Source organism: Oreochromis niloticus, linkage group LG5 (genome assembly GCF_001858045.2).
Source record: "Oreochromis niloticus isolate F11D_XX linkage group LG5, O_niloticus_UMD_NMBU, whole genome shotgun sequence".
Classification (NCBI taxonomy): Eukaryota; Metazoa; Chordata; class Actinopteri; order Cichliformes; family Cichlidae; genus Oreochromis; species Oreochromis niloticus.
Window position 1 is genome coordinate 36,105,808 of NC_031970.2, and position 27,946 is coordinate 36,133,753.

The 27,946-nt window shown below is 39.3% G+C and overlaps 2 protein-coding genes and 1 long non-coding RNA gene across 7 annotated transcripts in view; 2 read left to right on the plus strand and 1 right to left on the minus strand.

Annotated features, from left to right (window-relative positions):
• On the plus strand, nt 1-22,462 carry helz2b (helicase with zinc finger 2b). Of its 5 annotated transcripts, none has more exons than XM_005452266.4 (20): nt 1-158; nt 5,211-6,663; nt 8,053-8,236; nt 8,903-9,010; nt 10,206-10,714; nt 10,802-11,434; nt 11,737-12,535; nt 12,689-12,764; nt 12,886-16,327; nt 16,451-16,536; nt 16,665-16,787; nt 16,863-17,018; nt 17,121-17,265; nt 17,356-17,484; nt 17,675-17,867; nt 18,995-19,141; nt 19,936-20,145; nt 20,262-20,418; nt 20,906-21,073; nt 21,715-22,462. In XM_005452266.4, the coding sequence occupies exons 2-20, from the start codon at nt 5,315-5,317 to the stop codon at nt 21,825-21,827; spliced, it is 8,727 nt and encodes a 2,908-aa protein (XP_005452323.2). In that variant the 5' UTR covers nt 1-158; nt 5,211-5,314; the 3' UTR covers nt 21,828-22,462. The 5 variants fall into 5 exon arrangements, with proteins under 5 accessions (XP_005452323.2, XP_013127595.1, XP_013127596.1 ...); XM_013272141.3 differs by having other exon boundaries at nt 20,939-21,073; XM_013272142.3 differs by lacking the exon at nt 19,936-20,145.
• Nucleotides 22,129-24,635, minus strand: LOC112846987 (uncharacterized). Its single transcript, XR_003220248.1, has 2 exons — nt 24,516-24,635; nt 22,129-23,656 (listed from the first exon to the last, which is right to left on the minus strand). It is a non-coding gene; the product is annotated as an uncharacterized LOC112846987 (long non-coding RNA).
• The window catches only part of LOC100710053 (serine/threonine-protein kinase 35), a 15,229-nt gene continuing 11,848 nt past the window's right edge, over nt 24,566-27,946 (plus strand). Inside the window, exon 1 of the mRNA XM_003446503.5 lies at nt 24,566-25,210. Coding sequence (XP_003446551.1) covers nt 24,703-25,210 — 508 coding nt within the window. The 5' untranslated portion in view covers nt 24,566-24,702. The remainder of the gene's footprint in view (nt 25,211-27,946) is intronic.

Consider the following 27,946-nt stretch of genomic DNA (forward strand, 5'->3'; position numbering starts at 1 on the left):
TTACGTCCAAACTGTTGCTGACGGAAGAGACGAGAAATGAAACTTAACTGAGACCGACGGTTGCAGCCAAGATGAGTCCAGGGGATGCTATCCAAGTCCCGCTGTTTTCGATCAGACTCACATTGGGATCAGTTGACAAATAGCACCTTGGTTTAACGGTAAGTATTATTATTATTATTATTAGTAGTAGTAGTAGTAGTAGAAGTCTCATTATGTGTATACAACATGACCGTCAATTCTAAATGTGAATGTGGATTTTTTTATTTATTTTTTTTTAATGGCAACGGTGCCGGTATTGCCGGTATTTGGCATTTTCTCATGGTTATCAAATTGTTTATAAAACACTGGACAGTGCTAAACCGACTGTTATTGTCACACTTCAGTAACTCTAGTTTCTTTATAAGTTTTATTATAATAAGTGTTTTTTTCTTGGTCCTCTGGAACCATTACAATAGTAATAATGTAAATTATGCTCTGTGTGATGACACGACCAATGTATATCATAACATCATACGCTTTTCAAGTGAAGTCTTTTTTCTTTTTTTTAAAAAAAGAAGTAAATAATCAGTTTTCAGCTAGCAGAAAAACAGAAATGGGAGGGAGGCTGAAGCCAGACTAACCGTGCAGGAACATCATAAAAAATGCAGGAAGCTACTGTTAAAAGGAGCAGCATTATTGTTGCTGACGCAAAAGAAGAGAAATGAAACTTAAGTAAGACTCCAGCTGAGTCCACGCGATGCTGTCCAAGCCCGAACAATCAAACTCACGGTGGGGTGAGGTGACATAGGACGTCAGTCAGTGAAGATAATAATGGTATTATTATTATTATTATTATATAATGGGGCAGCCCACGTTACACCTGGTATTGTATTTAAAGATGTGTAATTACGCCATCTAGCGGACTTTAGACCCGCTTTACTTTTTCTACGTGGTTATTTATTGTATATAAATACAGACGTTTTAATCGTTAATAATGCTGGTGGCAAATCTCACTACTCGGCAGCCATCTTGAAGCGCATCGGGGCACTTCCTTAGGCAGTTATTTAGAAGCATTATCTCAATAAGCTTTAATTTCAGTGGTCATTAGGGTAACTGCCTATCACATGTATAATTTTCTAAATATGGATTTGCCCCATAGATTTAATTTCTGGGTTTATGAGTTATATTTTCTTATGATGTTTCTGGTTAAACGCTGGTAGCTCAAATGCGAGAATCCTTTACAGACAGAGAGAATTCTTAATAGGAATCTGAGGGAGTTTAAGTAAGCATCTTGAGTAAGTGATCTACAAACTGACAGGCTAATGCAGAGGCCCGGGTTCAAATTCACTTCAGTTTGCTGTTTGTCTCCCCCTGCTCTTTCTCTCAGCTCCCAGCTGTCTGGTCTTATCTCCACTGCACTGTCGCAGTAAAGGCACAAGAGAAAAAACAAACTAAAATACCTGGAGCCACCAAATTTCTGAAAAGCAATAGCTTCCTCTACCACCCTAAGTAGACTACAGACTGCATATCTAGGTGGACTTAGTGCTTAGTGATTTTCAAAAAACTAGGAAAAACTTAACTTTGATTTTTGGTGTGGTTTGAATCCAGATCTCAAAGGGCAACTGTTGTTGCATAATTTTGTTTCAACACATTACACAATGTACAACCCCCCAACAAATTGAGAAACCACGTAAAATGTAAATAAGAACAGAATGCAAGATTTGCAAATTTCATAAACCCATATGTTATACACAATTAAAGCATAGAAAATGTGAAATTTTTAAACTGTGAAAATTATACATGTTAAGAAACATGTTTCCTTTTGAATTTGATGGACATCTCACACATCTCAGAAAAGTTGGGACAGGTACAAAAAAAGCCTGGAAAAGTAAGTGCTACTAAAAAGAAAAGCTGGCAACAAGTGGCAACAGGTCAGTAACATCAGGTACAAAAAGAGCATCTTAAATTATGTATTTTGTTGACATAGTTCAAAAATTTTATTCACAGAAACACGAATCAGAATGAATAATGAGGGGAAATGGAGCAGTTCCTTTTCTGCTTCCTCTCGCCTCGCCTGTGCCTTCCTTATTTGCTTTTTTAAAAGGCCTATTGGATCAGTTGTTGCAGTGTTTTAGCTAACTAGTCACCACCAGATCTATGTATTTTGCCACACAAGCACTCATGTTAGGTTGGACCTGCAGGTGGGATGCTCAGCTATGATTGGTTCTTAGGATTAGGGTAGTTTGGTCAGACAGAGACAGGAGTGTTTCAGGTGTGACTTTGCCTATGATAGCCACAACAGTTAAATGCAAAAATACACCTGCCCTTTAATCAGCAATTCTTTTATGATATCTGACATTTAAAAAAACATCTGGGGCTTGAGCCCCGAACGCCCGGGATAACGATGGACCTGGATGATCTTTACGTGGCAACGAATGAAAAAAGGCAACACCACCACTCTGTGCCAAGCTAATTTAAAATGTACTGAGGAAAAGTGGAAAATTCTTTTTTAGGTCAGACAAATTGAAATTTTAATTTAGTTTTGGAAAACATTGGTGCCATGTCCTCCAGACAAAAAAAAAAGAGAGGCCATCCAGCTTGTTAATAGCACTCAGTTCAAAGCCTGCATCTCTGGTGGTATGGGGGTGCACTATAGCCTATGGAATGGCAGCTTGCTCATCTGGAAAGGCACCGTCAATGCTGAAAGGTATTACAGGTTGTAAAGAAACATATTTTCTCATTCAACTGATGTCTTTTTCTGGGAAGGGCTTGCATTTTTCAGTAAGACAGTGCTTATTGCAGCCATAGCTCCTACTACAAAGAAGACCCTGGGTGCTAAACTGCTTTGCCTACAGTCCAGACATGATTCTCCAATTCAAAACATTTGAAGCATTATGAAACAAAAAATACAACAAAGAAGACTCAAGTATGGGCGGGTATAAAAAACTGTTTGCTGATTGCACCACAGTTGAGTAATTTTAAAGTTTAGAACCTGTGGACATTGCCAAGTGCTGCATTTACTCCATTCAAGTGCTCTACCGGGCCTTTACTGCAGCCACCGTCATTTTCTGCTTCTTTGTGGGGTCTTTTGGAATTTAATTTCGTTTCAGTAACTGAAAAGTATTCCTCTTCAAGTTGAGATCAGGGGGCTAACTTAGCTTAAAGAATATGCTGTTTCTTTGCTTTGAGAAACTCCTGGCAGTATGCTTTGGGTCATTGCTGATTTATCCTTACAGTTTTGAAGTGTTTGTCTGAATCTAATTAGAGACTATAGCCCTGTACACTTCAGCCCTGCTATTAATAATCTTTATCTTAGGTTTTATGTGGCAAAGTCTAATCTGGTTTCGGCGATGTATCAGTGTTGGCATTTTTAACGGCTGTTAAATGAAAATTTTACAGAATAGTACAGAAGAAACACACTTCAGTCATCTTCTGAGTTTTAATGTTGCTTAGCTTGTCCACCACAGGAAACTCAACTCCCAACCTTCCTGTTGGGAACAGTGGTTGCTCAAAGCAGTCTAAGGAGCTTGGAAAGAAAAGCGTCTGGACTTCTTTAAGTTGCTTGAAGTTGTTTGAAGTTGAAGCTGCTTCAAGACGTTTCACCTTTCATCCGAGAAGCTTACCCCACCCTATCATGTGATTTCCATGGGTGGGGTTAGGTTTCACAATGAGCTCAGCCGAAACCTTGGCTGATTGTGACCTACACCTGTTTTCACACCTTGGCTCGTGTGATTAGGTAGAGGATCATTAGGGGGTCCATTGTCCCTCTTGGGGGGACATGAGAGGTGAAACATCTTCAAGCAACTTAAAGAAGTCCAGACGCTTTTCTTTCCAAGTTCCTTAGGCTACGTCCACACTAATGCGTTTTCGTTTGAAAACGCATCGTTTTCTCTCCGTTTTGGCCTCAGTGTGGACACTCGAAAACCCAGACTTTCTAAAACGATGACGCATTTTAGTCATGTGATGCAGGCATGTGACCAATTAAACAAAGATAGCGAAGTGTCTGTGAAGGTTCTCAGTCAGAGATAGCGAAGGGCATTATACAGCAGTTGTTTTGATTGCTCTCAATTTTGACAGCCCTATAAAAGATTAATATCAGTTTGTACATGCTCCAGACAGCTTTTCCTCAAATTCTTTAATTCTCACTCGCTTTTGCGCATGCGCAGGACTGGAACGTAAGCGTTTTCGGCCGTTTCAATGTGGACGCACAACTCTGTGAAAACGACTGAAAACGCTAGTGTGGACGCGGAGCGTTTTCAAATCTATCTGGGCTAGTGTGGACGTAGCCTTAGACTACGATGACCTGGATGACTGAGAAGTGTTTACCTTATTACCAAATCACAACAACAGTCACCTCAAGGTGCTTTATATTTAAAGTGTGACTGTTATACAAATAAAATGTAATTGAATTTAACTGAAAAGAATCTAACACCAATAAAATGCCTGCAGTATGAGACAATTTTTACATCAGTGAGAGATTACAGCACATCCAATATTAGCAAATTAGTTTAATACTAGTATTTTACATGTCAAAAATCTTCATTCAGACTAGTTTTATTTTAAACAACGATTGCTACAGTAGTGTACTGTCAATGTTTTAATGCAGGGGAAATGGCAGACAGCTAAAATACACTACACTGCAACTCTGAACTGTAACTTCAAGTTCTGTCGTTTCCTTTTGTGTTCTACATATAAGATAAGAATATTTTGGAAAAAGTTGAAAGGCAGATTTAGGCCATGAAGAGGCCACAGTTTGGAACTATATTACAGAGGAAAACATTGATAAGAATAAGTCAATGAGATTTTATTTTGTTAACACCAGAACATGCAATTGAAAATATACTGAAGTGAATTAATTGACCTCTATAAAGACTAAAAACTGTATGGCTATTTTTAAATTGAGCTGCTGAAAGTAAACAGTTTATTTAAGTCTGTCTAACCCGGAATGTGGCCCACTTAGTTTGCCAGTGCTGGTTACTAGCATCAGCATGGAAATCCAAGTTGCAGAAACACTTGAAATGCACTTTCTATGAAGTATGAGACATCTTGTATCCAATAATAGTAGTTTTGAGAATGAAATTAAATGTACATCCATATCATTGCTTCTCTTTACATCCCCAACTAAGTACTTCACTAATCTATATGTTAAGATTAAATGGCTGAGTCTTAGTGGATAATTTCTGCAGTGACTGAACACACTTCTTATAATTCTATTCTCATTTTTTTTCCAGACACATTCAAGCCAAGCAAGAGATTCATCACCCACAAGACATTTCAAGGGTCATTACACATTTTTGTATTCAGTGCCTGGTTTAAAGATTATGATTGTATCAAAATGTCAGCAAGTGCTTCCAGACTGTCTCCTCTTTTATTGGTCTATGACCTCAAACTTGTTTGCACTCAGTGCTGTGTCAAGGAACAAGAAATTACATATAGATTGAAATCAGTTCAACACAAGTGCGGACACAATGTCCTGCTCTGCAAAGCCAAAGGTGGCATTAAATGGAGGCCCGTTTCTAGACGGCCAATATTTCCAAACCCAAATCAGTATATGGCCTGTTGGTACTATGTAGAGGGGCGTGGTTGCACTCAGCACAAGAACCGGTGCACCTTTGCCAGAAGTGATGAGGAAGCTGCAGTGTGGACATTTGAAAAGCACCAGGGATTGGATCACACACTTCTCTGTAATCTCATAGCTGAGTCTGAGAGAGGAACTCGTCAGGCTAACATTGTTGAACCTCTGGGTGACCTCTTGGCAGATGTAGATCTAAAAGCTGTGTGTAATTTGTGCTCTGTCAAGGTAAATGAAATAACATACACAGTTCAGTCAGTTGTGCACAAGTGTAGTAGATCTCTGCTACTAGCTAAAGGCAAAGCCTCCGACCTATGGAAGCTTGTCTCTAAGCGACCTACACTTGCTCAAACTGTTTGTTACGAAGTGTGTAAATACATTGCTGAGGACTCCAGATGCACACAACACACGCAGGGTCGAGGATGCACTTATGCCAAAAGCCTCGAAGAGGCCACTGTTTGGAACTATCTTACAGAGAAAAAAATGGATAAGAATGAGTTAATCAGACTTTTAACTGAGTCACAGTCTGTTTCATTAACACCAGAACATGCAGCTGAAAGCATACTCCGGCACTTTTCAGGTGAATTCATTGAGGTCTGTAAAGACTGTTTTCAGGAACACCCACAAAAGCTAACAACCAAAAGGTGGAATGATTTTTGTGCGGCAGACATAGCACATGCCTGGAACCCAGTCTTAGTTTATCACCTATCAGAGAACAGCAGGAAACATGTCTACAGTCAGGTGCGCCCGCTTCCCCCAAACTGTCAGTTTACATATTGTAGTTATGTAATACAAGGGAAGCCCTGCTGGCACACCGCCAATGAATGCCAGTCTGCTCAGAGTGAGGTGGAGATGGCTGTGTGGAAAGCAGAGCATACCGGGCTCTGTGTTCGGCCTCACCTACTTCAGCTGAGCCAACCGGTGCAGACACAGCCCAGAAAAGTGACCATGTACTGCAAAGTTTGCCACCTGAGTCTTTCTTCCCCAGAGAGCTTCTATAAACACTGCGCCTCTTTGGAACATGCCCAGTTAGTCGCCCAGGACACCACTACCAGGTGGAGAGGACGTGAGGTGCCACACAACCGGCGAGCTGAGCTTTGGCTTTGTGAGAGGTAAATGGCTCCAGTTTCTTTCACATCTTTTACCATGAAGGTTCTGTAAGAAGGCTTTAAGCAAATAGACCAAAGCTTTTTTTTCTCAATTTAGTTTATTAAGCTCATTCTGTCATGTAATTTGTTCAAAACAAGGACAAACAGATGTGGAGCAAGTATTCAGATTCAGATCAACTGAATATTTTAACTAAAGTGGTTCTGATGTCTAAATGTAACTAAACAGCAAGTGAGCAGGACTGAAACAGGACATAGTTTCATGAGCTATGCTTCCAGCACCTCATTTGCCAGCTTATAAGCATTCTAAAACTAATGTTAGCACGGTGGCATGGTGGTTAGAAGTCTAAGGAGCTTGGGTTTCATGTATAGAGTGGGACCAGGTTTCACAATGAGCTCACCCGAAACCCTGGCTGATTGTGACCCACACCCGTTTTCACACCTTGGCTCATGTGATTAGGTAGAGGATCATCAGGGGGTCCTTTGTCCCTCTTTGGGGGGAAACTCCCACTGGGTTTAAATCTGGGACTCTCCACCATTTGACTCTTAGAACTGAAGAAGCTTCTCGGATGAGAGGTGAAACGTCTTCAAGCAACTCAAAGAAGTCCAGAAGCTTTTCTTTCCAAGCTCCTTAGACTACGATGACCTGGATGACTGAGAACCTTCACAGACATATGGTGGTTAGAACTGTTACCTCATAGCAAGATGGTCCTGAGTTCAATTCCTCCATTAGGCCTTCCGTGTGGAGTTTGCATGTTCTCCCTGTGTTTGTGTGGGTTCTCTCCAGGTACCCCGGCTTCCTCCCACAGTCCAAAGACATGCAGTTAGTGCGGATAGATTGAAAACTCTCAATTGCCCATAGGTGTGAATGTGAGTGAGCCCTAAGACTGCTGGGCTAGGCTGCAGCCCCCCCAGTGACCCTGAAAAGGATAAGCGAATCGATGGATATTATGAATATGATAATGACATCCATGTTATTTTCATAGATGGTTTACAAAGCATTGCTTAACATTTTTCTTTTATTTTTTACTTTAAAAATATTTATCAAAATCTATTTAACTATTTAATATCGATGTATATTGTAAAATGTCTTTTTGTCAAGGAGCAAAATTCATAATCTTATATTCTACAAAACACAGTTTTCATGTTCTGTCATACCATAGTAACAACCATTACAGGAAGGGAAAATGTGTTTCAAATTACTTTATTTGTTTCACTCTAGTCAGATAAGTTTATATCTTCTATGTTAGGGAACAACAGAAAAATATAAAGAATTTAAACCTAATTGTTTATGTCTATAGTGGTAAAAATCATTGAAGGACCATTTCCATTTCTTTTGCTAATTTGACTGATTCATTTCACTTATTATTTGTCAAACTTGTTATTTGGTCCTAGACCCCAAACTTGTGAGTACGGCAGTAAGTGCCCAAAAGCTCATTCTATGGAAGAGCTGCAGGAGTGGATGATGCGTGCTGCAGAAGAGAAGGAGATCAGACATAACATTCAAGCCCAGGGCCTCATGTCTTATAATGATAGGCTCTTGGAGGAATACAAAAACAGCAGTAATGAAGTGTACATTGTAAGTATAAGGCTTGAATCCACTGTAAACAATCTTCGTATTGTCTTGAAGAATTTTTTATTTGACAGGGTGTGTAGGTGGATCACCAAGGTATACTACAGTCTTTGGCAGCATTTCCATCACAGGAATTTTCTCCAGTTACTGAAAGCACACAGGTTGAAATTAAGCATAAGGGTAATGACTTTTTGTAACTGTGACATGTTGCAGCCCTTAACATTTTTGACTGACAAGGTTGTTGTTTCAGGCCAGGTTCTAGAATGAAACGAGTTACAACATAAACCGCTTGCACACAAACATCAACATATGCAGACTGCTCCAGTGTGTTATGGAGGGATGGGAGTCATTATCTATGAATGGCAGCAGTCTTGCCACCATTCTGTCACTGATCACCTCCTCCAGTGTGGCGAGCTTCATGCCAACAACAGACTCGACCTTCCTGATGAGTTTGTTTGGTCTGTTTGTGTCCTTGCATGCCACACCAAAGAAGATGGTGCTCGCAACAACAGACTGATAAAATATATAGAGCAGTCAGTCTGCCCAGAGCATAATTAGCTGACTTAATGCAATGAATCTTACTTTTTACATGTTGATTTAAGAGTAGAATATTTTTTATTCATCTTTTGACTATTCTAAATGATGTCTTTCACTTTTTCAAATGCTGAACAGATGTCTGAACATGTTGATGATGTCAGCATCTCTTGCGATGAAGATTCAACTGTGGAGTGTCAAGAGATTGATGCAACACTAAAATGGAATTTTCAAATTGAGACAGAGGTAAGACTTAATATTGTTTTATTTTCAGAAAACATGTTCATTGCAGTTTTTTTGTTTCAAGTGTGAAATTTGTGTTCCCTGTGTCCAGGCACAGGTTTCGCGTTTCACTATTTTGGGACCACAGTCACGAAAATAGTGAAATTTGCACAAAATAGGACTCACACAATCAGCATAAAAGAAGCCAAACTTTTCATTTAAGAAAATGTATCTCAGAATAGTGACACTAATGGGAGAACCTCCAGCCTTGAAACAACACATTTTTTAAACACTGTTTGAATGCTTGAGCCTTGATAGGGTCTAATAAGTCCAATTGCATCCTGGAGGAGGCTGGGGACCTGCAGTCTGAGTAGACCATGTTTAATTAACATCTCCTTTACAGAGGTAGCCTATTATAGCAGAAGCCTGAGAAGTTTACCACTGCTAGAAAACAGCAGTGATAGAGGAAGCTGTAAGGCTGAAAAAGGACTGGCTGGCACAGGGTTTTCCTGAAGCAAAAAACAGTTTTTCTTCAGTTACTACTGAAGATCAACTACTGTTGATCCCGAACAGGAACTCGGTTTAATAGTGGAAAAATACTGGGGAGCTCCTGAACCCAAGCAACGCATCCTCAGTAAAGAGGCAAAGTCTGAAGACCTACCTGGGGGAAATCTTGCACATTTTCCAGGGAGAAAGTAGTTGTGGTAGTTGCAAAACTCCTCAATGGCAAGGTGTAGGATGTGAATGAGATTTTGTGATGAGATGCTAAAGTCTCTGAATGTGGTTTGGTGGTTTAGGCTGACACCCGGTTCAGTGTTGCGGAGAGGTACCTCAAAGGTATTTTAAAGGATCCATTAAGAAGCATTAATTACTATGATTTTTAAATAATGGTTAATTGCTGATTAATAGTTATTTACATGTCTGAATAAAAAAAACTATTTAAAAAAGAAAAATGAAAAAAGGTTGGTTTTTTCCTTTTTCTTTTTTAAATAGTTTTTTATTTATTTGCTTTTATTCGAATAACAAGGATATTTCTGAGTGACCCCAAACATCTGAATGGTATTTTAGACTGAACAAAGTAGACTTTCAGGCTTGAACAGCTAGATCTTTTACCAAAACACTAATATTGTGTGGTCTGGTTTCACTGCTCAATGCAAAATTTGTATTGCCCAAGAAAGGTTCGAATTATGTCACAGTATGCAAATTTGTGTTCAAACAGAGAGAGCTTGTGCATGTGGCATTGCTAAAGCAAGAACCAGGAGCTTCATTCACCCTTGGTGATGCAGATTCCGAACCTTGCATCTACTCATCAGGTGAACCTTTTCTCAGGGAGGATGGGACCTATGACATTACCGTATCGTTCACATCCATCAACCCAGGCTTGTACAGACAGTGGTTAGTGCTTGATTTTGACATGAGACCAGTGCTCTTGAAAAAACTCAAAGTCAGAGTAGGCCATTCAGTAGTCACTGAACAACCAGCTGTGAGCAGTGGAGCAAGATTTCAGAGTTGTGAACGTTGGCACAGAGGGAACAGGATAATCATCCCATGTTCGTCGAGGACAGAAGAACAGGATGAGTTATTAAAGATGTACAAGCCTCCACAGATTAGTTTCCTGTATAAATCCTCCCACAACATTCAAACACCACTGAATAATGAAAACTACAAAGAAAGAATGCATCATTTCCTCTACAATGAAGAATGTGCAGAAGACCAGGTTGTTTCAAGGTAATAGGCTTTTGTATATGATTTAAAATTTTCTGTTTGAATTTGCACATATACTCAATTGCCTAAGTTTTTTTCATATTTTTTTAGACTAAATGTTTGTGGAGAAATTACAGCACTGGATACATTATACAGTTTGCAGTTTGGTGTGGAGGCTCCTCGGGGGCAACTTTTTGGTGTTGTCTTGATTCCTTGTCACCTTACACAAGACAGCCCTGAGGGACTTACACTACAACGAAGCATCCGATCTGCCCTGATAGCCCCTTTAACTTCTCGCCCAAACTCTAAAGTCTATGAAGCCAGCGTGTTGCCATACAAAACAACTGAGAATAAACTTTTTTTGCTACTGTCAAAGCAATGTTGCTTTGATCTTGCACTAAAAAGAAATGAATCATATCAAATGGAGGTGCAATTCCAGCTGGACCGCCTCAACTACTGCACCATGCACAGGGCTGTCGATCTTCTTCCCGATACAAAGACTGTGCTGCCAGTCCTTAAAAGTTGTGTAATTCCTAATGGTAACATCACCTGTGAAAATCTCAACACAAAGCAGCAATTAGCAATTGAATTTATCACAGGGAATTCTAATGTCAAAAACCTTGTGGCACCCCTCCTGATTTATGGACCTTTTGGAACTGGGAAGACATTCACCCTTGCAACAGCAGCCAGTGAGCTTTGTAAGGATCCTCAGAACAAAGTTCTAATTTGCACCCACACCAACAGGTAATATATTGAAAATATATGCATCAGTCTGGGCAGTTTTCTCTTTATTCAAAGCTTGAATAATTTTAGACTTATTCAGAGTCTAAAATTGGGTTAAACTTTGTTCTAAAGTGAAGGGTTGGCATATCTCAGTTAACATTACACTTGGGTAATGTTTCAACAACATTTTAATGACTATACATTTCTTTAAAACAAAAAAAAGGTTTCTGAGTAGATAGAGCAGGTCACTAATTAGAAGGCACTTAAGCACAGAAAAAAAAAATCTAATCAAATGCTAACATTTACTTGTCATTTCCTTTCAGTTCAGCAGATCTATATGTCAGAGAACACTTCCATCCAATCATCAGCAAGAAAAATGGTGGAATCAGGCCAATCAGAATAAAAGCAAACAAACAAGGGACTGCTTTGCATGCTACTGATAGCATTACTTTGAAATACTGTCTTCTTTCAGAAGAAGGACATTATTTTCTACCACCTACAAAAGCTGCTCTAGATCAGCACAACATAATCATAACTACCACAACCATGGCAAGACATTTTCATGACCTAAATCTTCCAGAGGGATACTTCACCCACATTCTGATTGATGAAGCCTCTCAGATGCTAGAATGTGAAGCCCTAATGGCCCTTGGTCTTGCTGGAGCAAACACAAGAGTTGTTCTAGCAGGAGATCACATGCAAATGGGACCAAAGCTTTTCTCCGTGCCTGACCATGATCGTTCAAATCACACACTCCTCACTCGCTTGTTCCACTATTATCAAGACCAAAACTGTGATGCCGCTAAGAAAAGCAGAATCATTTTTCATGAAAATTATCGCTCAACCAGAGAAATTGTGGAGTTTGTCGCCACCCATTTTTACGTTGGTAAAAATGATTTCATCAAAGCTGCTGGAGATGTTCCAGCTCCTACAAACTGCCATGCCCTGAAGTTTCACCATGTCAGGGGAGAGTGCCTCTTGGAGACAGTATCGATGTCTTGGTATAACAACACAGAGGTGACAGAAGTGGTTGAAGTAGTGAAAGATATTCTTAAACACTGGCCAGCAAGCTGGGGTCACAAGGACCAAAGTTCAGTCTGCATTCTGTCAGAGGGATTTCAGGTAATAACTTTTTGTGTTGAGTCCAGTTATAATCAGACTAAAAGATAAACATTAATCACAGTAATGATAAATACAGGACTTTAAGATAAACTCCAAGACACACATGTAAAGATATGATTAAAACATTTTTTCGTTGATTTCTTTGATTTATAGGTTCCTCGAATTAGGACAGCGCTTTCAAGCAGAAACCTTGCAAACATCAATGTTGAGAGACTTGCAAATGTTCAAGGTAAAGACCCCTTGTCAGATTCTCCATTATTGTAGACAGAAAGGAAGTCTAAACTCTCACTGTTTAAATACTGCATCGCTATTATTATCATTTTCAAATAACTCCTTGCATGTGTCTACAGGAAAACAGTTCAGAGCAGTCATAATGACAACTGTGCAAACACGCGACAGCCTAAAAACATCTCACCTGCCTGGTCTGGAGATGTTCAATGATGCCCGTGTTTTAAACACTGCGATGACAAGGGCTCAATCCCAGGTGGTTGTAATTGGAGATGCTGCTGCCCTGTGTTGCTTTGGGAAATGTTCAGGAATCTGGAAGAGTTTCATAAACCACTGCATCAACAGCAACAGTGTTGCACCACAGCATTTCACTAAAGAGTTCTTTGAACAAGATATTATGGAAACTGCAAAGTTTCAGAAGTTTGAACATGTGGATGAGAGCCACACTCTAGATGATGCAATTCTTAAAGAGCTGAAAGATGATTATGAGCAACTGAAAACAGATGAAGACAGTTTGGAATTTCAGATGACCTTTTCAAATCACGATGGGTCAAGAGCACTATACAATTTCACCAATACTGGCACAGATCTATTAAAGATGTGTGAAAAACAACCAGAGATTTACAAACAGGGGAAGTTGATCAGGGAATCACACAGGAAAGGCTACGTCATACCATTTCATAATCCAACCAAACGAATAAGCATCGTGGGACAGGCAAACCTTGGTAAGGCCTTTACTGGAGATGAAGTGGTCCTCCACAAAACAAAAGTTGTAAGCATCACCAAGAAAGAAGAATCAGCACGTGTACTTCTGTGCCTGCTTGAGGATGAAGATCACAGCAAGTCACGACAGAATTCTGAAAGCAAATTTATCAGAAGGATGATGATACCGATAAAAAAATCGGAGCCCAAAATATGCATACTGATCCTCAAGAATCAACGCAACTTTATGCCAATATGGGAGGAAATTGATGGAGAATGGACAGTTGCAACACAAAAGTATATTGATGAAAATCTAAAACAGAACAGTGTATTCAAGGTGGAAGTGATTTGCTGGAATGAAAACAATTTTTTTCCATTGGGGTACGTCATAGATATTCTTCCAGTTGGCAGCTCTTTGGATTCTGGACTAAAGATCCTGAATGAAGAATTCAAAGTTGCATACAATACATGCAAATCGGGCAAGGCCGTTTCCAACACTGATGAAAACAATACAAACAGACAGGACTTGCGTGAGTTAATCACTTTTACTGTGGATCCTGCAGAAGCAAAGGTCCTGGATGATGCTATCAGCGTCAGGGAACTTGAAGATCATTATGAGTTGGGACTCCATATTGCTGATGTGGCAAGTGTTGTGAAGCCAGGTGATGATTTAGACAGGGCTGCAGAACAAAGTGGCACTACATACTACTGTGCTGAGGAGAAACCTATTTCCATGTTTCCCCAGGACTTGAGCATTCAACTCAGTCTGCAAAAAGGTCGAGATCGCAGGGTGGTCTCATTGATTTTCAAAGCAGAAAAGAATACAAACAAGATAACAGAAAAACCCACATTTCAGCTTTCTCTAATTAACTCTGACAAGCAGCTGTCATATTTAGAGGCAGAGGACATCATCTCCAAAAGCTATAAAGAGACCCCCAAATTTGATACTGTTGAGCATTGTGTAACAGTTGCTTACTGTTTTGCAAAAGCTCAAAGGAAGATAAGACTTAAATCTGACTGGGCTTATTCTCAAACCGATGCTGACAGATTGCCCGGGAAGCGCAAAGCCCATCTGATGATTGAAGAGCTTGCTGTGTTATTTAACCAACATGCATCCGAGACTTTGATCAGCTATGACAAAACCAGGTATTCCACACCACTTCGCTGTCAGGCAAAACCAGATCCTGTAAAGGTAGAAGAATTCAAAGAGGAATGTGGAGAATTAATACCATTGTCTTTTCTCGTGCGGCACAAAGTAGACCATGAACAACAAAGCCCAAAGTGTCAAAACTTTCGCATACTCCCTGAAGTGTGGAAAGAAATTGTTGCAGCGGCCAGAACAGATGATACAGACAAAATGATAGATCTAGTTGCTGCTGATGAAATCCACCCTCTGATACAACCAGTCACTCAAATGTTCAGAAGGTGCTTCAGTAAAGCTTACGTCATCTGTTCAAAATCATCTCCTGAGGCAGAAATAGGGCATTATTCTCTGAACCTAAAGTCTTACACAAAAGCTTCCTCACCAATACGGCAGTACATGGATGTCATTTTGCAAAGACTCTTGCATTCTTTCATATGTAATACAAATGTACAATACACTAAATCAAGGATCATGGCTTTGTGCAGTCAATTTCAGGAGAACCTCAAGAATGCCGAGAAGTATGAACAGAAGGCTGAGCAAATTTCATATGCAGTGAGCATGAAAAAACAAAGTGCTTCAAAGATAGCCTTTGTTGTTCAGGCAAATCCTGAAGAAGACAGTTTTGCAGTAGCTTTTCCCTTTAACAAGAACATATTTGTCGGGAATTTGCCAATTATGTACAAAGATTTGCAACCAGACGATCAGCCATTTTACAATGAAGAAAAACACAGCATCACTCTTAAATGGAAAAGACGGATCTATTCAGCTGATGCCATGCAAATCCACCAAGAGCTGAAAATGATGGCAGATAGTCGTCCTTGCATTGAGGTTCTATTGACAGTATGGAAAGATACTATTGAGGCAATTGACAATGGAAAATTAGATCATGCAAAGCGTCTCATAATGCATGCTGATGCTGATTTGAAGGAACTGGAAAAACAAACTGTATTGCCTCAGTCCTCTGAAGGTTGCTATACCCAGGCTGAAAAGTGTCTCTCTGAGAAGCAAGAAATACCAGAGATGCAAAGTGAGCATTTTGCTGACATCCAACTCGAGTTGCAGCCAGGTGACATCCTACAGGTCCAATTGACTTCAAGGATTAAAAGAGGTTATCAAATGCCCACTGTTCAGTTGGTACACATTAAACCAAAGTTTGAAATTTGTGTTGACCATGTCAACAGCCCTATCACATGCTTCTCCAGATCGGCAGATATTCCTTCAAGGACTCATTACAATGATACCAAGGAGTATATACGAATCTGGAAACCTTTGTGTGAGATGGAATCTGCTGCTAATGCAGTGAATGAAAGTGATATCGTTATCATTGAGAACCTCCAGGTAAAGTTTAACCAAGAGTTGGAAGGCATACTCAAAGGAAGCTTTTTGTTACCGCTACAATGGATCAACGAATGGGCCATTGAATTTAACCTTCGAAACTGCTTTCTGTGCATACGGAAAAGAGGTCTCAAACTGGAAACTTCAAATGTGGAAACTTCAAAGGTGGAAACTTCTAACGTGGAATATTCCACCCTGGTAGACCCAAAAGAGTTCACATGGGTAGCCCATGGTATCACAAGTAATGCAGAAAAATTGAAAAATGGTGGAAGTAAAGTGGAGTTCTACATCAGTCACCTGCCTATGGAGGACATTCTTAAATGTATTTTTCAGAAAAACACTCATTTCACAGTTGAAATCATTCCAAAACTCATCCCTGACATGTAAGTTCAATAGTAATTCAGTTTTATATTACATTGCTTACTGCTGGATAGTTGAAACTTTTTTTTTTCAGTTACACATTTTCTTACTTTGATTGACACTGATTTACTTCTTTATTTCTGTAGCCGGAAAGAAAATGCTGTAGTCAACATTACGTCTGCATGTGACTTTGTTAAGGCTATAGCTCTAGGGCAGCGCATTCCAAGAGAGGGTATGTACATCATTCATCAATAAATAGTTTGATACTTATATCCATTAGTTACACAGAAAATTACAAGCTCCAAACCCAGAATTTTTTTAAAAAAATTAAATTTTTTAAAAGTTTGCATTGTGTTTCAGTTAAATCAAGCTTAAATATTGTGAGGAGAAAGATAAATGGACTGCCAGCGCTGAACCAGAGCCAGTACCATGCAGTAGATAAAGCTCTAAATAATACCTTCACACTGATACAAGGACCCCCTGGTAGGTGTGTCAACTTGTGTACCTTGATGGTTCATATTTTCTGCAAAGGTTTAAACCATTTTCTTTGCCTCTTAGGAACTGGAAAAACAGTAGTAGGTGTGTACATTGTACACAGTTTTTTTGAGCACAACTCTAAAAAGAAAAGAAAATGGGATGACCCAAAGGATAAGGAAAAGAAAGAAGTCATTCTCTACTGTGGGCCATCCAACAAGTCTGTTGATGTTGTAGCAGGCAGGTTATGTTGATTCTCTGCAGAATTTAATCTCAATTTCATCTTTGAAGTGGTCATCAAAACCCATCGTGTTCTGTGTGTCTTTTATTGCTGTAACACAGAGTATTTAATGAGGTTTAAGGACAGCCTAAGGCCCCTCAGGGTTTACAGCCAAGAAGTGGAGATGCTTGATTTCCCTTTTCCAGACTGCAAGCTGCAGTTTTCCCAAAGAACACTTCGCCAAGATCGTTCCAAACCAGAGCTCAGGTACTGCAATCATATCAGTTGGTGACTAACTGCATTTGGATTGTTTTGTTGATTGTTAGTATAACACTGGCCTCTTTTACATGAATTTAGGGATATCACTATGCATCACCGCATGCGTCAGGACCAAAACATTTATTCAGCTCAAATAAAAGACTTTGATAAACGTATTAAACTTGCTTTTGAAAAAAAAGGACAACTGACTGCTGAAGAAGTGAAAGAGTAAGTAATTTTTTTGTTTTTTATTTTTGAGTGCCTGAAACATAATTTTTTGACCTCTTAAACTCATGTATTGTTGGAAGATTTTGGAACATTTTTTAAATAAATGTTAGTGAGACTATTATTTGCAATAAAAGCAATCAATTTTGCATAAAAATCAGTTGAAGGAACTGCATGGATTGTTTTCCTCTAGATACAAAAACCTTCTCAGAAAAGCTCGGGCATATGAACTCCAACACCACGACATCATACTGTGCACATGTACGCAGTCTTCCACCCCAGTCTTGACTAAGACTGTCACTGCACGTCAGATTCTAATTGATGAGTGTGCTATGGCCACTGAACCCCAGGCCCTGATTCCACTTGTCTGCAACAAACCGGAAAAGGTTTGAACATCATCAAATGCTGTGTTTCCTTCCTTGAGTTGCTCTGCTAGGCCTTTATAGAAACCACTGCTGCCTGTTCTGAGGTCTTTCTGCATTCTGTCTTCTTTAATAACTAAAAAGCATGCTCTCTTGGACTGAAACCAGGGGGGCTGAAATGACCATTAAAGAAATTTAGAAAAAGATCCCCCATCAGTACTAAATGTGGTTAATAAGTAAAAGGTAAAATGATGTTGCTTCATATTGCTGACAAGACATTTAAAAAAGATATATCTTTGCACAGAAACACACTAAGCGGTTTTCTGTTGGTTAGAAGTGTAAAACAAGGTTCAAGTGGTTCACCCATCATATGCATTGGGTCAATATTAGTTCATAGGTGAAAGTGTGGTAGAAATATCACACCTAGTTGTTGTTTCAAGAGCTATAACTTTAAAAAAAAATACTAGTGTAATTGTGGCAAGAGACATAACTGTGGAGATACTCATAACCTAGTATTACAAAGACAAAGCTAACACATGATAAAACAGGAATCAAATTCACACACTGACAGTGAATGGATGATTGTTATAATACTGGACAATAGTTCAATTCCTTTTTATTCACACAGCGCCAAATCACAACTGCAGCCGCCTCAATGTGCTTTATATTGTAAGGTAGACCCTACAATAATACATACAGAGAAAAACCCAACAATCATATGACCCGCTATGAGCAAGCACTTTGGAAACAGTGGGAAGGAAAAACAGGGAGGGGCGGCCATCTGCTGCAACCGGTTGGGGTGAATAAGACCTATTGAGCTTACTATAGCCAGCTGTAAATATCTTAAAATACCTGTCTTAGAGCCTCACAGGCTGTCTACTAGAATAGACTGTACTCAAGTGACTGTAGCCTGATAGGTGGTGAAGAAAATTGATCTAATAGCATCCTTTCAACTAAACTTAGGTCAAGGGGCATCTTTTTAGAATCTAGGACTACTACTTCATCTTCATTTATGACTACTCCTAACTTCAGGATAAGATTTTTTGTAAATAAGACCCAAAAAAAGAGGGTGCCTCATCGCTGCTTTGACAGTAGTCACTCTATTGCTAGTTACTCACTCTGTCTTACAATATCACCAATATAACTTTCAGGTTGTTTTGATTGGGGACCACAAACAGCTACGACCCATTGTGAGGAACGAACACGTGAGGAAGCTTGGAATGGCCAAGTCTCTGTTTGAGCGCTATTATACAATCCATGAGAAGAGGGCAGTTATGCTGGACACCCAATACAGAATGGTAAGAACATTAACTTTACACGATAGGAGTGTATATAATAGTGATGTTTAGCACAAAATAAATATACTGGATTACAAAAGTTTAAGACCACATCAAAAATCTAATCTTACCTCATTACAGTTTTTATATATGCTAAACTTAATAAAGTACACACACATACACACACACACATGCACAATCCTGTATGTGTGTAGGGGGGAATAGAACAAGAATTTAAACAGCAGATTAGTGAAATTGCCCACGGGAACTCCTTTGTAGCCTGCCGTAGAAGTAGGTTTCAAAGGATTCAGGTGAATTTGATCAACTCAACAGAGGCTTGTTCAAATCAATAATTTTGCTGTCATTATTCACCTGGATGCTTGACCTGCACGTCAGTTAAGTTTTCATCAAAACATTGTTGGAAAAGCAAAACATCACTGACTATGTGACGGTACAAATATGGCCTCAGTTATCAGATTTGAGTAAACTTTTGGAGTCTATGCAGCTCTATAGTTAAATGGGGCCAAACAAATACGCTGCAACTATTTACTGCTGACATGTTTCACAGATTCACTCAAATCTTACTCACTCCATTCTTCACTCAAACTGTTTAGATAGAGTATCTATCTAAACAGTTTGATAGAGTATCTTGCCTATACTAAGACTAATTGACAATGCCAGCTTAACAATTTGTTAGTATACTTATTAGTATAATTATCTTGCCAAGTGGTCTTACACTTTTGGATTGTATTTTTTTTATACACTGCATTGTCTACCACATCCAATTCTAACTAAACTGTTATTTACCTTGATAGCATGAGGACATATGTGAGTTCCCATCAAATGAATTTTATAATGGAAACCTGAAAACTAAAGTGAGACAGCAGAGGAGTGTCTTTCAAATTGACAGCAAGACAAAACCCATTGTTTTTGGGGATGTCAAAGGAAAGACGATAAGTCTAGTTGTCAACACAGCCCAAGGCAACCAAAACTCTAAAGCTAATCTTGAAGAGAGAAACAAAGTGGTACAGTATTGGATGTTCTTTTGTTTCCTCTTAAACAGTAACATTTAAATATAAAAAAGCAAAAGTTACTGTAAAGTTACTGGATGCTCAACTATTTCAATTTGGTTCTCTTGCAGATTGCCATTGCTGAAAAGCTAGTGAAGACTGCCAGAATTGCACAGCAAAGTATTGTGATTTTATCACCTTATAATGCCCAGGTGTCAGAAATCAGGAATGAGCTGATGAAAAAGAAGATGGAACAAATCCCAGTTACCACGATCACAAAAAGTCAAGGTGACAGTGTGCTACTCTGTTACCTAACAATAAAACCTTTCCTAAAGTTTCCTAAAAAGGAAAGGCTTCAGAATATAGTATTCAAAATATAGTAAAATATATTTAGAATAAATAAAACATTAAAACTATATCAAAACTATAAACAAAAAATAATTTGGAAAAAAGCCAACAGAACAAAAAAACTGTTCAGTTTTAAAAAGACCCATGTGTTGTAGTTTGTGGGGGGTTTTAAAATATTAAATCAAATATAACTGACTTCATTTAATTCAGTTGACATGGAATTCTTTTTCTGGGTATGACTCAGGAATTTCTCACAAAATCATGAAACAAGAAGAACTACAACAAAGGATAATAACTAGGAAATTGGGGGATTAGGATCAGTTTGCATAATAAGCAATACTCAAAAGTGTCAAAGGATAGACACAGGAAAAACTCAGTTATGCTGTTTAATGATAGCAAAATATGTGACAACATTCTTGTCTTTTAGGAAGTGAATGGCGTTATGTCATCTTATCTACAGTGTGCTCTCTACCAAATGAAGAAATTGAGAGACAACCAGAAAGAAGCTGGCTTTCCAAACATCTGGGCTTTGTTGGTGATCCCAATCAGATAAATGTAGCCATCACCAGGGCCAAGGAGGGACTCTGCATCATTGGTGAGATAATGCAGCTCTGCAGATCTGTTTTTAAGAATTATGCAGACGTTGCTGAGCTCCTAATATACAGTTGTCTAAGTTTACACTATTAATTGACTTGTGGATTTTTTTTAAATTACTACCACTGTCATATTCCTAACCTAGTTTCACTGAATAACCAACAACGATTATTTTAAAGCATGTTTTAAAAATTTTTGGTAATTAAAACCTAAAATGTATTCAGTTATAAATATATGTTATCATTGTGTAGAGTACTAAACTATCCAATTCTTTATTATTGATACTCATAAGTCATAATAAGTTTTAATTTTAAACATTCACAATGCTACCTGTACATGGCCTTCACCTTAGTAAAAAGTCTGACTTTGGTGTGTTGTCTGCAATTTGTAGGCAGCTTGTATGCAGGAGGCGGTATTAGCAGTTGCAGTCTTGTTTCATATTTGCTTTTTGGGGGGTAGATGATGATGTAAATCAGCTGTATTTCCACTGTATTTTTGGCAAGACTTTTTCATACAAGTCAGTTTGATGACCAGATCACTCTCTAGTTTTCAGCATCACTTTTTAAAAGTGGATGTTTCTAATTTTAGCAACATTACCAAGATTATCGAAGCAGTCTCTAACGTGTTTCTATTGTTTCAAAGGTGACCAAGAATTGCTCATGTGCAGTCCAACTTGGAGACATCTCTTGAACCACTACACTCTTAAAAATGCCGTGACAATTGCAGACAAGATTTCAGTGTGTTCAGCCACCTGATTGATTCTGTGCTTTGTGAAGTTTGCAGCAGCAGACCAGAGCTCCTACAGGGAAGCTAGTACAATTTTATGATTTTTTATGTCATAAGTTTTCTTTTTTTTTCACTTCTCTGTTTTTAAGTTTATATTGGAAATATTTCTTTTATTACATTCATCTTGCTCTTTTGAAATATGAATAGTAAGTAGGAAATCTTACAAAACTTTGTTACATGAATTGCAAATATTGAACTTTGTATCACAGTGGATATTTCAGTTGTGTATCGCTAGCAGGAGACTTGGCATGTTATTATAGGTCTTTTAAGTTAATTTAGGTATACCTGAACTGTATGAACTATCAAATTGTCAGTAGTTCCTGCTTATTGATGAATTATTTTGTTTTCTTACCTGAAACCTTGGTTTAGCACTTAAACAGCCTCACCATTCAGTGAGCCTGTCACAGTTTTTAAGGAAATATTATAATATTGCTTTTTTTTTTCTTTTTAAAATTTTTTATATTGTAACTTCAGGGATCAGCTTTGGCTGGAGTTTTACACCAAAATCCTGTTTTTTGGTTGTATTGTTGTATGTATTGACATGTGTAAATTATAAGTTTAAATTTAAATAATATTGCTCCTTCATACCGTGTTTCACATTGAACTCTGTCTTCAAATATATAGTGCAATAGTAATAATGCTGTCAAATTGATCAATATTCACTGTGGGTTTTGTCTTTGATTGGCTAATGAACGGTATTGTATAAACAATTAATAAACTGCTCAAAAAAATTTAAACACATCCAAACTCAATCATGCTGGATCTCTTTGGTGATAAGGACTGTTAAAAATGAAACGGTGAGACATTTTTTTTTTTTTATGGAAATTAAAATGATCAATTTACAGAGGGCAAAATTCAGAGACATCCAAAAAATAAAAGTAAAAAAAAATTGCATGATAGTCCATTTTGCTGAAATTTCATAGAGCCACTCAAAATGGTCAGTACCATTGTATCATGTCTTTGTATTTATGCCTGACAACACTGTAGCATGTTCCTGATGAGACAACTGATCGTGCCCTGAGGGATCTCCTCCCAGATTTGGATCAGGGCATCACTGAGCTCCTGGACAGTTTGAGGTAGCATTGGATGGCCTAAAACATGTTCAGATGAGTTTGGGGGCCAGTCAGTGATATCAAATTCTTCATCCTCCAAGAACTGCGTGGATAGTCTCACCACATGAGCCTGGACATTGTCGTGCACCAGGGGGAACCCACGACCTATGCCACCTGCATAGGGTCTCACAATGGGATTTCATCCCCATACTAATGGCAGTCAGGGTTCTGTTGCCTAGCCTGTAAAGGTCTGTCCCTGGATATACCACCCCAGACCGCCCCAGACTTACCACCAAACCAGTCCTGTTAAACAATGTTACAGGGAGCATAATGATTTCCACGGCTTTTCCGAGCCCTTTTTATGTCTGTCACATGCACTCGGGGTGAACCTGTTCTCATCTGTGAAAATCACAAGGTGCCAGTGGTGTACTTGCCAATTCTGGTATTTCATGACAAATGCCATTCGGGCTCAACAGTACAGGGCAGCTCACTAAATGACACCAGGCCCTCAGGCCACCCTTGTGAAGTTTGTTTCTGATTGTTTGGTTAGATATATTTAAACCAGCCTGCTGGAGGTCACTTTGTAACTCCGGTGCTCCTGTGTTGTTTCTTGCACAAAGGAGCAGACACTGGTCCTACTGGTGGGTTAAGAACCTGCTACGGCCCTGTCCAGCTCTCCTAGAGTAACTTCCCATCTCCTGGAATCCTCTCCATGCTCCTTACACTGTGCTGGACACACAGCTAACCTGTTGACAATGAAACACATTGATGTACCATCCTGGAGGAGTTGGACTACCTCTGCAGCCTCTGTAGCATCCAGGTATCACCTCATGCTACCAGTAGTGACATTGACCATATTCAAATACAAAACTATGAAAAAACAGCTGGAAAAGATGAGGAGAAAATTGTCAGTGGCTTCCACCGTTCCTCTGATGTGGGTTTCTTATCCTTGCCATCTAGTGCACCTGTTGGTAATTTCATTAACAACAAAGCAGCTGAAACTGGTTAACAACCTCCTCTAATACTTCTGCTACAAAACTTAATTGACTTGATGCTATACTCAGATTAACAATGTAGTATATATGCATATTGAAACGCTTCAAGCAAAGAACCCATTTCAGTACAAGCCATTTCAATGTTTCGTAAAGTTTCATTTGCCCCGTACTACAGTGCAATTTCAAGACAGCTGTGATCAACTCTCCCACCCACTTTTCCTTGAGGGTGACATTTTTATCCAGGTCATGGAAGGGGATGGAAGTATGCCTTCAGTGAGGGATACGCCCACGAAACTATCTATTGAAATCATGCGGGAGGATTAGAAGCCAAGCAAATTTAAACAATCAATGTAAATGATAAACAGATGTTTAAACAGAAATTAAAATTTCTATTAATATTAGCAAATTAAATATTTACTACATGCATAATTCATAATTTAATACAATTTAAGTATTTGCATGGCCAGTCACTTTTTGCCACGTTGACTGTGACATTAAGTTTTGAAGCTACAACACCAATAGTAAAATTCTCACGGAAGCAGCGGGAAAAAAGGAAGTGTGTATTTTTGTGGAGCGCGAGGGACAGACTGTTATGTAACGCAGGCCTTACGTTTTATTGTGAAGGCCTTTGCCGGAAATGCTTAGTTTTTCTCACTGTCGTTTCTTCCTGTTTGTGTATCGTGCGATATCGTCCCCTTGGCCACATTGCTGCGAAAGTTTCCTGTGTTCTCTGTAGAAAGGTGACGAGACACACGGGCGCTGTTGCCGGAAAAAATGTGACCGTTTTTGTTGAAAGGATGAGCGATTGTCGCGCGGATACCGTCGGTGGGGATAACTGGCGGAGACGTACCAGGAGTGCGCGAGCGTGCAGCAGACAAACCACCGAAGCGCGAGTTGACGAGTCCAGCGTGCTTCGGTGTCTGAACGTGGGAAACACGGAAGAGGACCATGACATGGAGGAGGACACCAGCCTCTTCAAGCAGGACGGCCTGGAGCAGAAGGTCATGGCGCCCCGCTATAGTCTGCTGCGGGAGGTGGGAAGGGGAACGTACGGCGTGGTGTACGAAGCTCTGGCCCGGAGGTCGGGTGCTAAAGTTGCTGTAAAGAAACTGCGGTGCGACGCGCCGGAAAACGTGGAGCTCGCCCTGCAGGAGTTCTGGGCGCTAGCAAGTCTAGAAAAAAGGCATCAAAATGTTGTTCATCTAGAGGAGTGTGTGCTGCAGAGGAACGGTATGGCACAGAAAATGAGTCATGGTAACAAACTGTCCAAGCAGTACCTGCGCCTGGTGGAGACGTCATTAAAAGGTGGGGGTCGCTCTCGCTTAGCCCTACAGCTTTACCTGTTTGAGCTGAGTAACTTGAGCTGAGATTAGATAAATTGGGTAAAAGCTGTGTTCACAATTAGTGCCGAAGTAAAATGGCATCCAATAGGTATTAGATAGTTGTGTTGTGTAGAAATATGTTTTGCTTTTAGGTTAATGTAACCAAAATAAGAGGATTATTCAGTGTACTTTTGACTTTACATTTTAAGGACTGGGTACTGCGTCAGATTTAGATACGGATTTGCTGCTTGTGCCACGGTTTTGTCTTATTTTGCTTCAATTACTAATCATTGGCGTTCATTAGTTATCAGTTTCAGTTCTGGCTTGGTCACAATTTGGATCACTGGTGACCTGATTTTTACCCAGAGGCTGTTTAATCTTGCTGGTTTTACTTTTTGTAATTCGTGCCTTGTGCTGGCCTGTAGCCAGCTTTTAATGATCCATAATAAGGCTCTTATGCTTGTAAAGGTTAATTTGAAGGGCTAGCTTTGTCATTATAGCACAGTTGTTTTTGTCGCCATGACACAGACTCGCTGGGGGATGGGTAGATTTTGACACACTAAAATGGAGTCTGTTGCGTTGCTTGTGTTAGAGGTAATTTTCACATTCCACTCACAATCCCGGCACTTAAGACAAGTTTATACTTACAGTTTTTGCTTTATTGGTTTAGCCTGTCTCGGTGGCATCACCTCCCTGGCGATGCTTTCTTTAAACGCTCAGTGACAATGTTATCTTAGGACAGAGTAGTTTATCTCAGGCCCACCAGTCATTGATTGGTAGGTTTTCTCAGTAGAAGTGGCTTTGGATATAAAATCCACCTCATCTGTGTTCTTCTTTCATAAGCGGGGGCAGATATGTCTCACCATTTACTTGTGTAACACGAAATATAATACATGACAAAGCATTACAAAACTGGATAAGTACGAAAAGCCCATCAAAGACGATTGCCTCAAGAAGATCAAAGAAGATGTGGGCAGTTTGGATTAAAAACTCTGTGTTATGTCTTTACAAAGTATTTATAAAATTTTACTTTTGTTTTTCTACAAGAAAACATAAGCTATAGACTGGTTGTTCAACACCTTTTTGACACTAATTCTTAGTGACATAACATATCTCCACAGTGTACTGGTAACACATTTGCTTGGTAAGTGAAAGGTTTAATTTCAGGCAGAGACACAAATCCCCTTTGGGGTTGCGTCAGGAAGGACAGCAGGCATAAACTCTGGCAAATCAAACTACGTGACAAGGGAAGCAGCTAAAAGTAGGTTTTCCTTAAGACATGTATAACATAGGCTACGTTCACATTGCAGGCGAAAGCGCATCAAATCCGACATTTTTGACCCTGTGCGACCCATATCTGATCATGGTATGACAGTGTGAACGGCACAAATCCGACATTTTCAAATCTGACCTGGGTCACTTTAGTATGTGGTACTGAATCCGATACATATCCGATGTTTTAGAAAGCGACTGCTGTTTGAACGGTCATGTCGCATTAAATCCGTCTTTTATGTCACAGACACAAGACAGAAATCTGCAACTATCCTTTGAAGCACCGCTCCTCTCTAAAACAGCAATAAGGATAATTATTAGGCCATATGTAAATAACAAAATAACTTTATAACTTAAAGCAAAATTGGGAAACGTGAAGTCCGAATAATACTGTTTGGTCTGGGTCTAAACAGAGCGCGTTGTGTGTGACGTCTTCTTTTGCACATGCGGGCCCCTTTGAGGGTTCACACTAGAGCGCGTTTGCTGTCACATTTTATTTGTAGTGTGAACAAGCAGACAAAAAAAAATCGGATTTGATCAAAAAATCGGAATTGAGCAGTGTGAATGTAGCCATAGACTCGGTGTAGGACCAATAATACACAACCGCTTAAAAAAAAAGAAAAAAAAAAAAAAAGAGTACAAATAATGTAGCAACTTGTCAGTACAGCATACCCTGTTTATCATACATCTGGACACTTACGAGGACCATAACTTACAAAATGAGCATCATGTTAACTTTAAAATGTCTTGAAACTGGGATTGGGATCATATACAGTCAGGACTGAGACAAAAAAAATCAGCCCTGGCATGTTTGGTCCAGGTGGCCACCATGATCGGTCTAAACAGCGCAGGTGGTCCAGTTAAATGTGCACATCTGTACAATTCTTCAAAGCAAAGTTACATTTTATCTATTGTCAGTGAGTCAAGGTTCATTTGAATCCTTGAATCTCTCACTTCCTAATTATGTGCCTCCGTAATTGTTACACCTTACTTTTTGTCTTTCTAACTCTTGCTGGGACTGCTGTCTAACCTCTCCACAGCGACTGCTAGCAATAGCAGCCTCCTGTATTTGTGAGGCCTTGTTACTAGTTGTTGCAGGTGCTACTGTTGATGGTGCAGCAGCCCCAACATGTCAGTAAATTTGACACATTTTGCTGCATCTATTTCTGCAATCCAGTGTCAATAATGAAAATGAATGAGTGGGCTGCTGTCAGTGCTGTAGCCTGTATAATTATATTGACAAAGGAAAATAAAAATATATTTTTTGACCCTTCAGCCGACCAGAAAAATACCCAGTATACTAGCTTACCAGTCCAGCCCTGTATATAGACCTTTTGTAGATTGTGTACAGTGTGTAAAATATCACTGCTAGATATCAGTAGATTACATTTTCAGCCAACTGCAATCTCTAATCAAAAATATAATCAAACTGTTTGTCAGAGGGAAA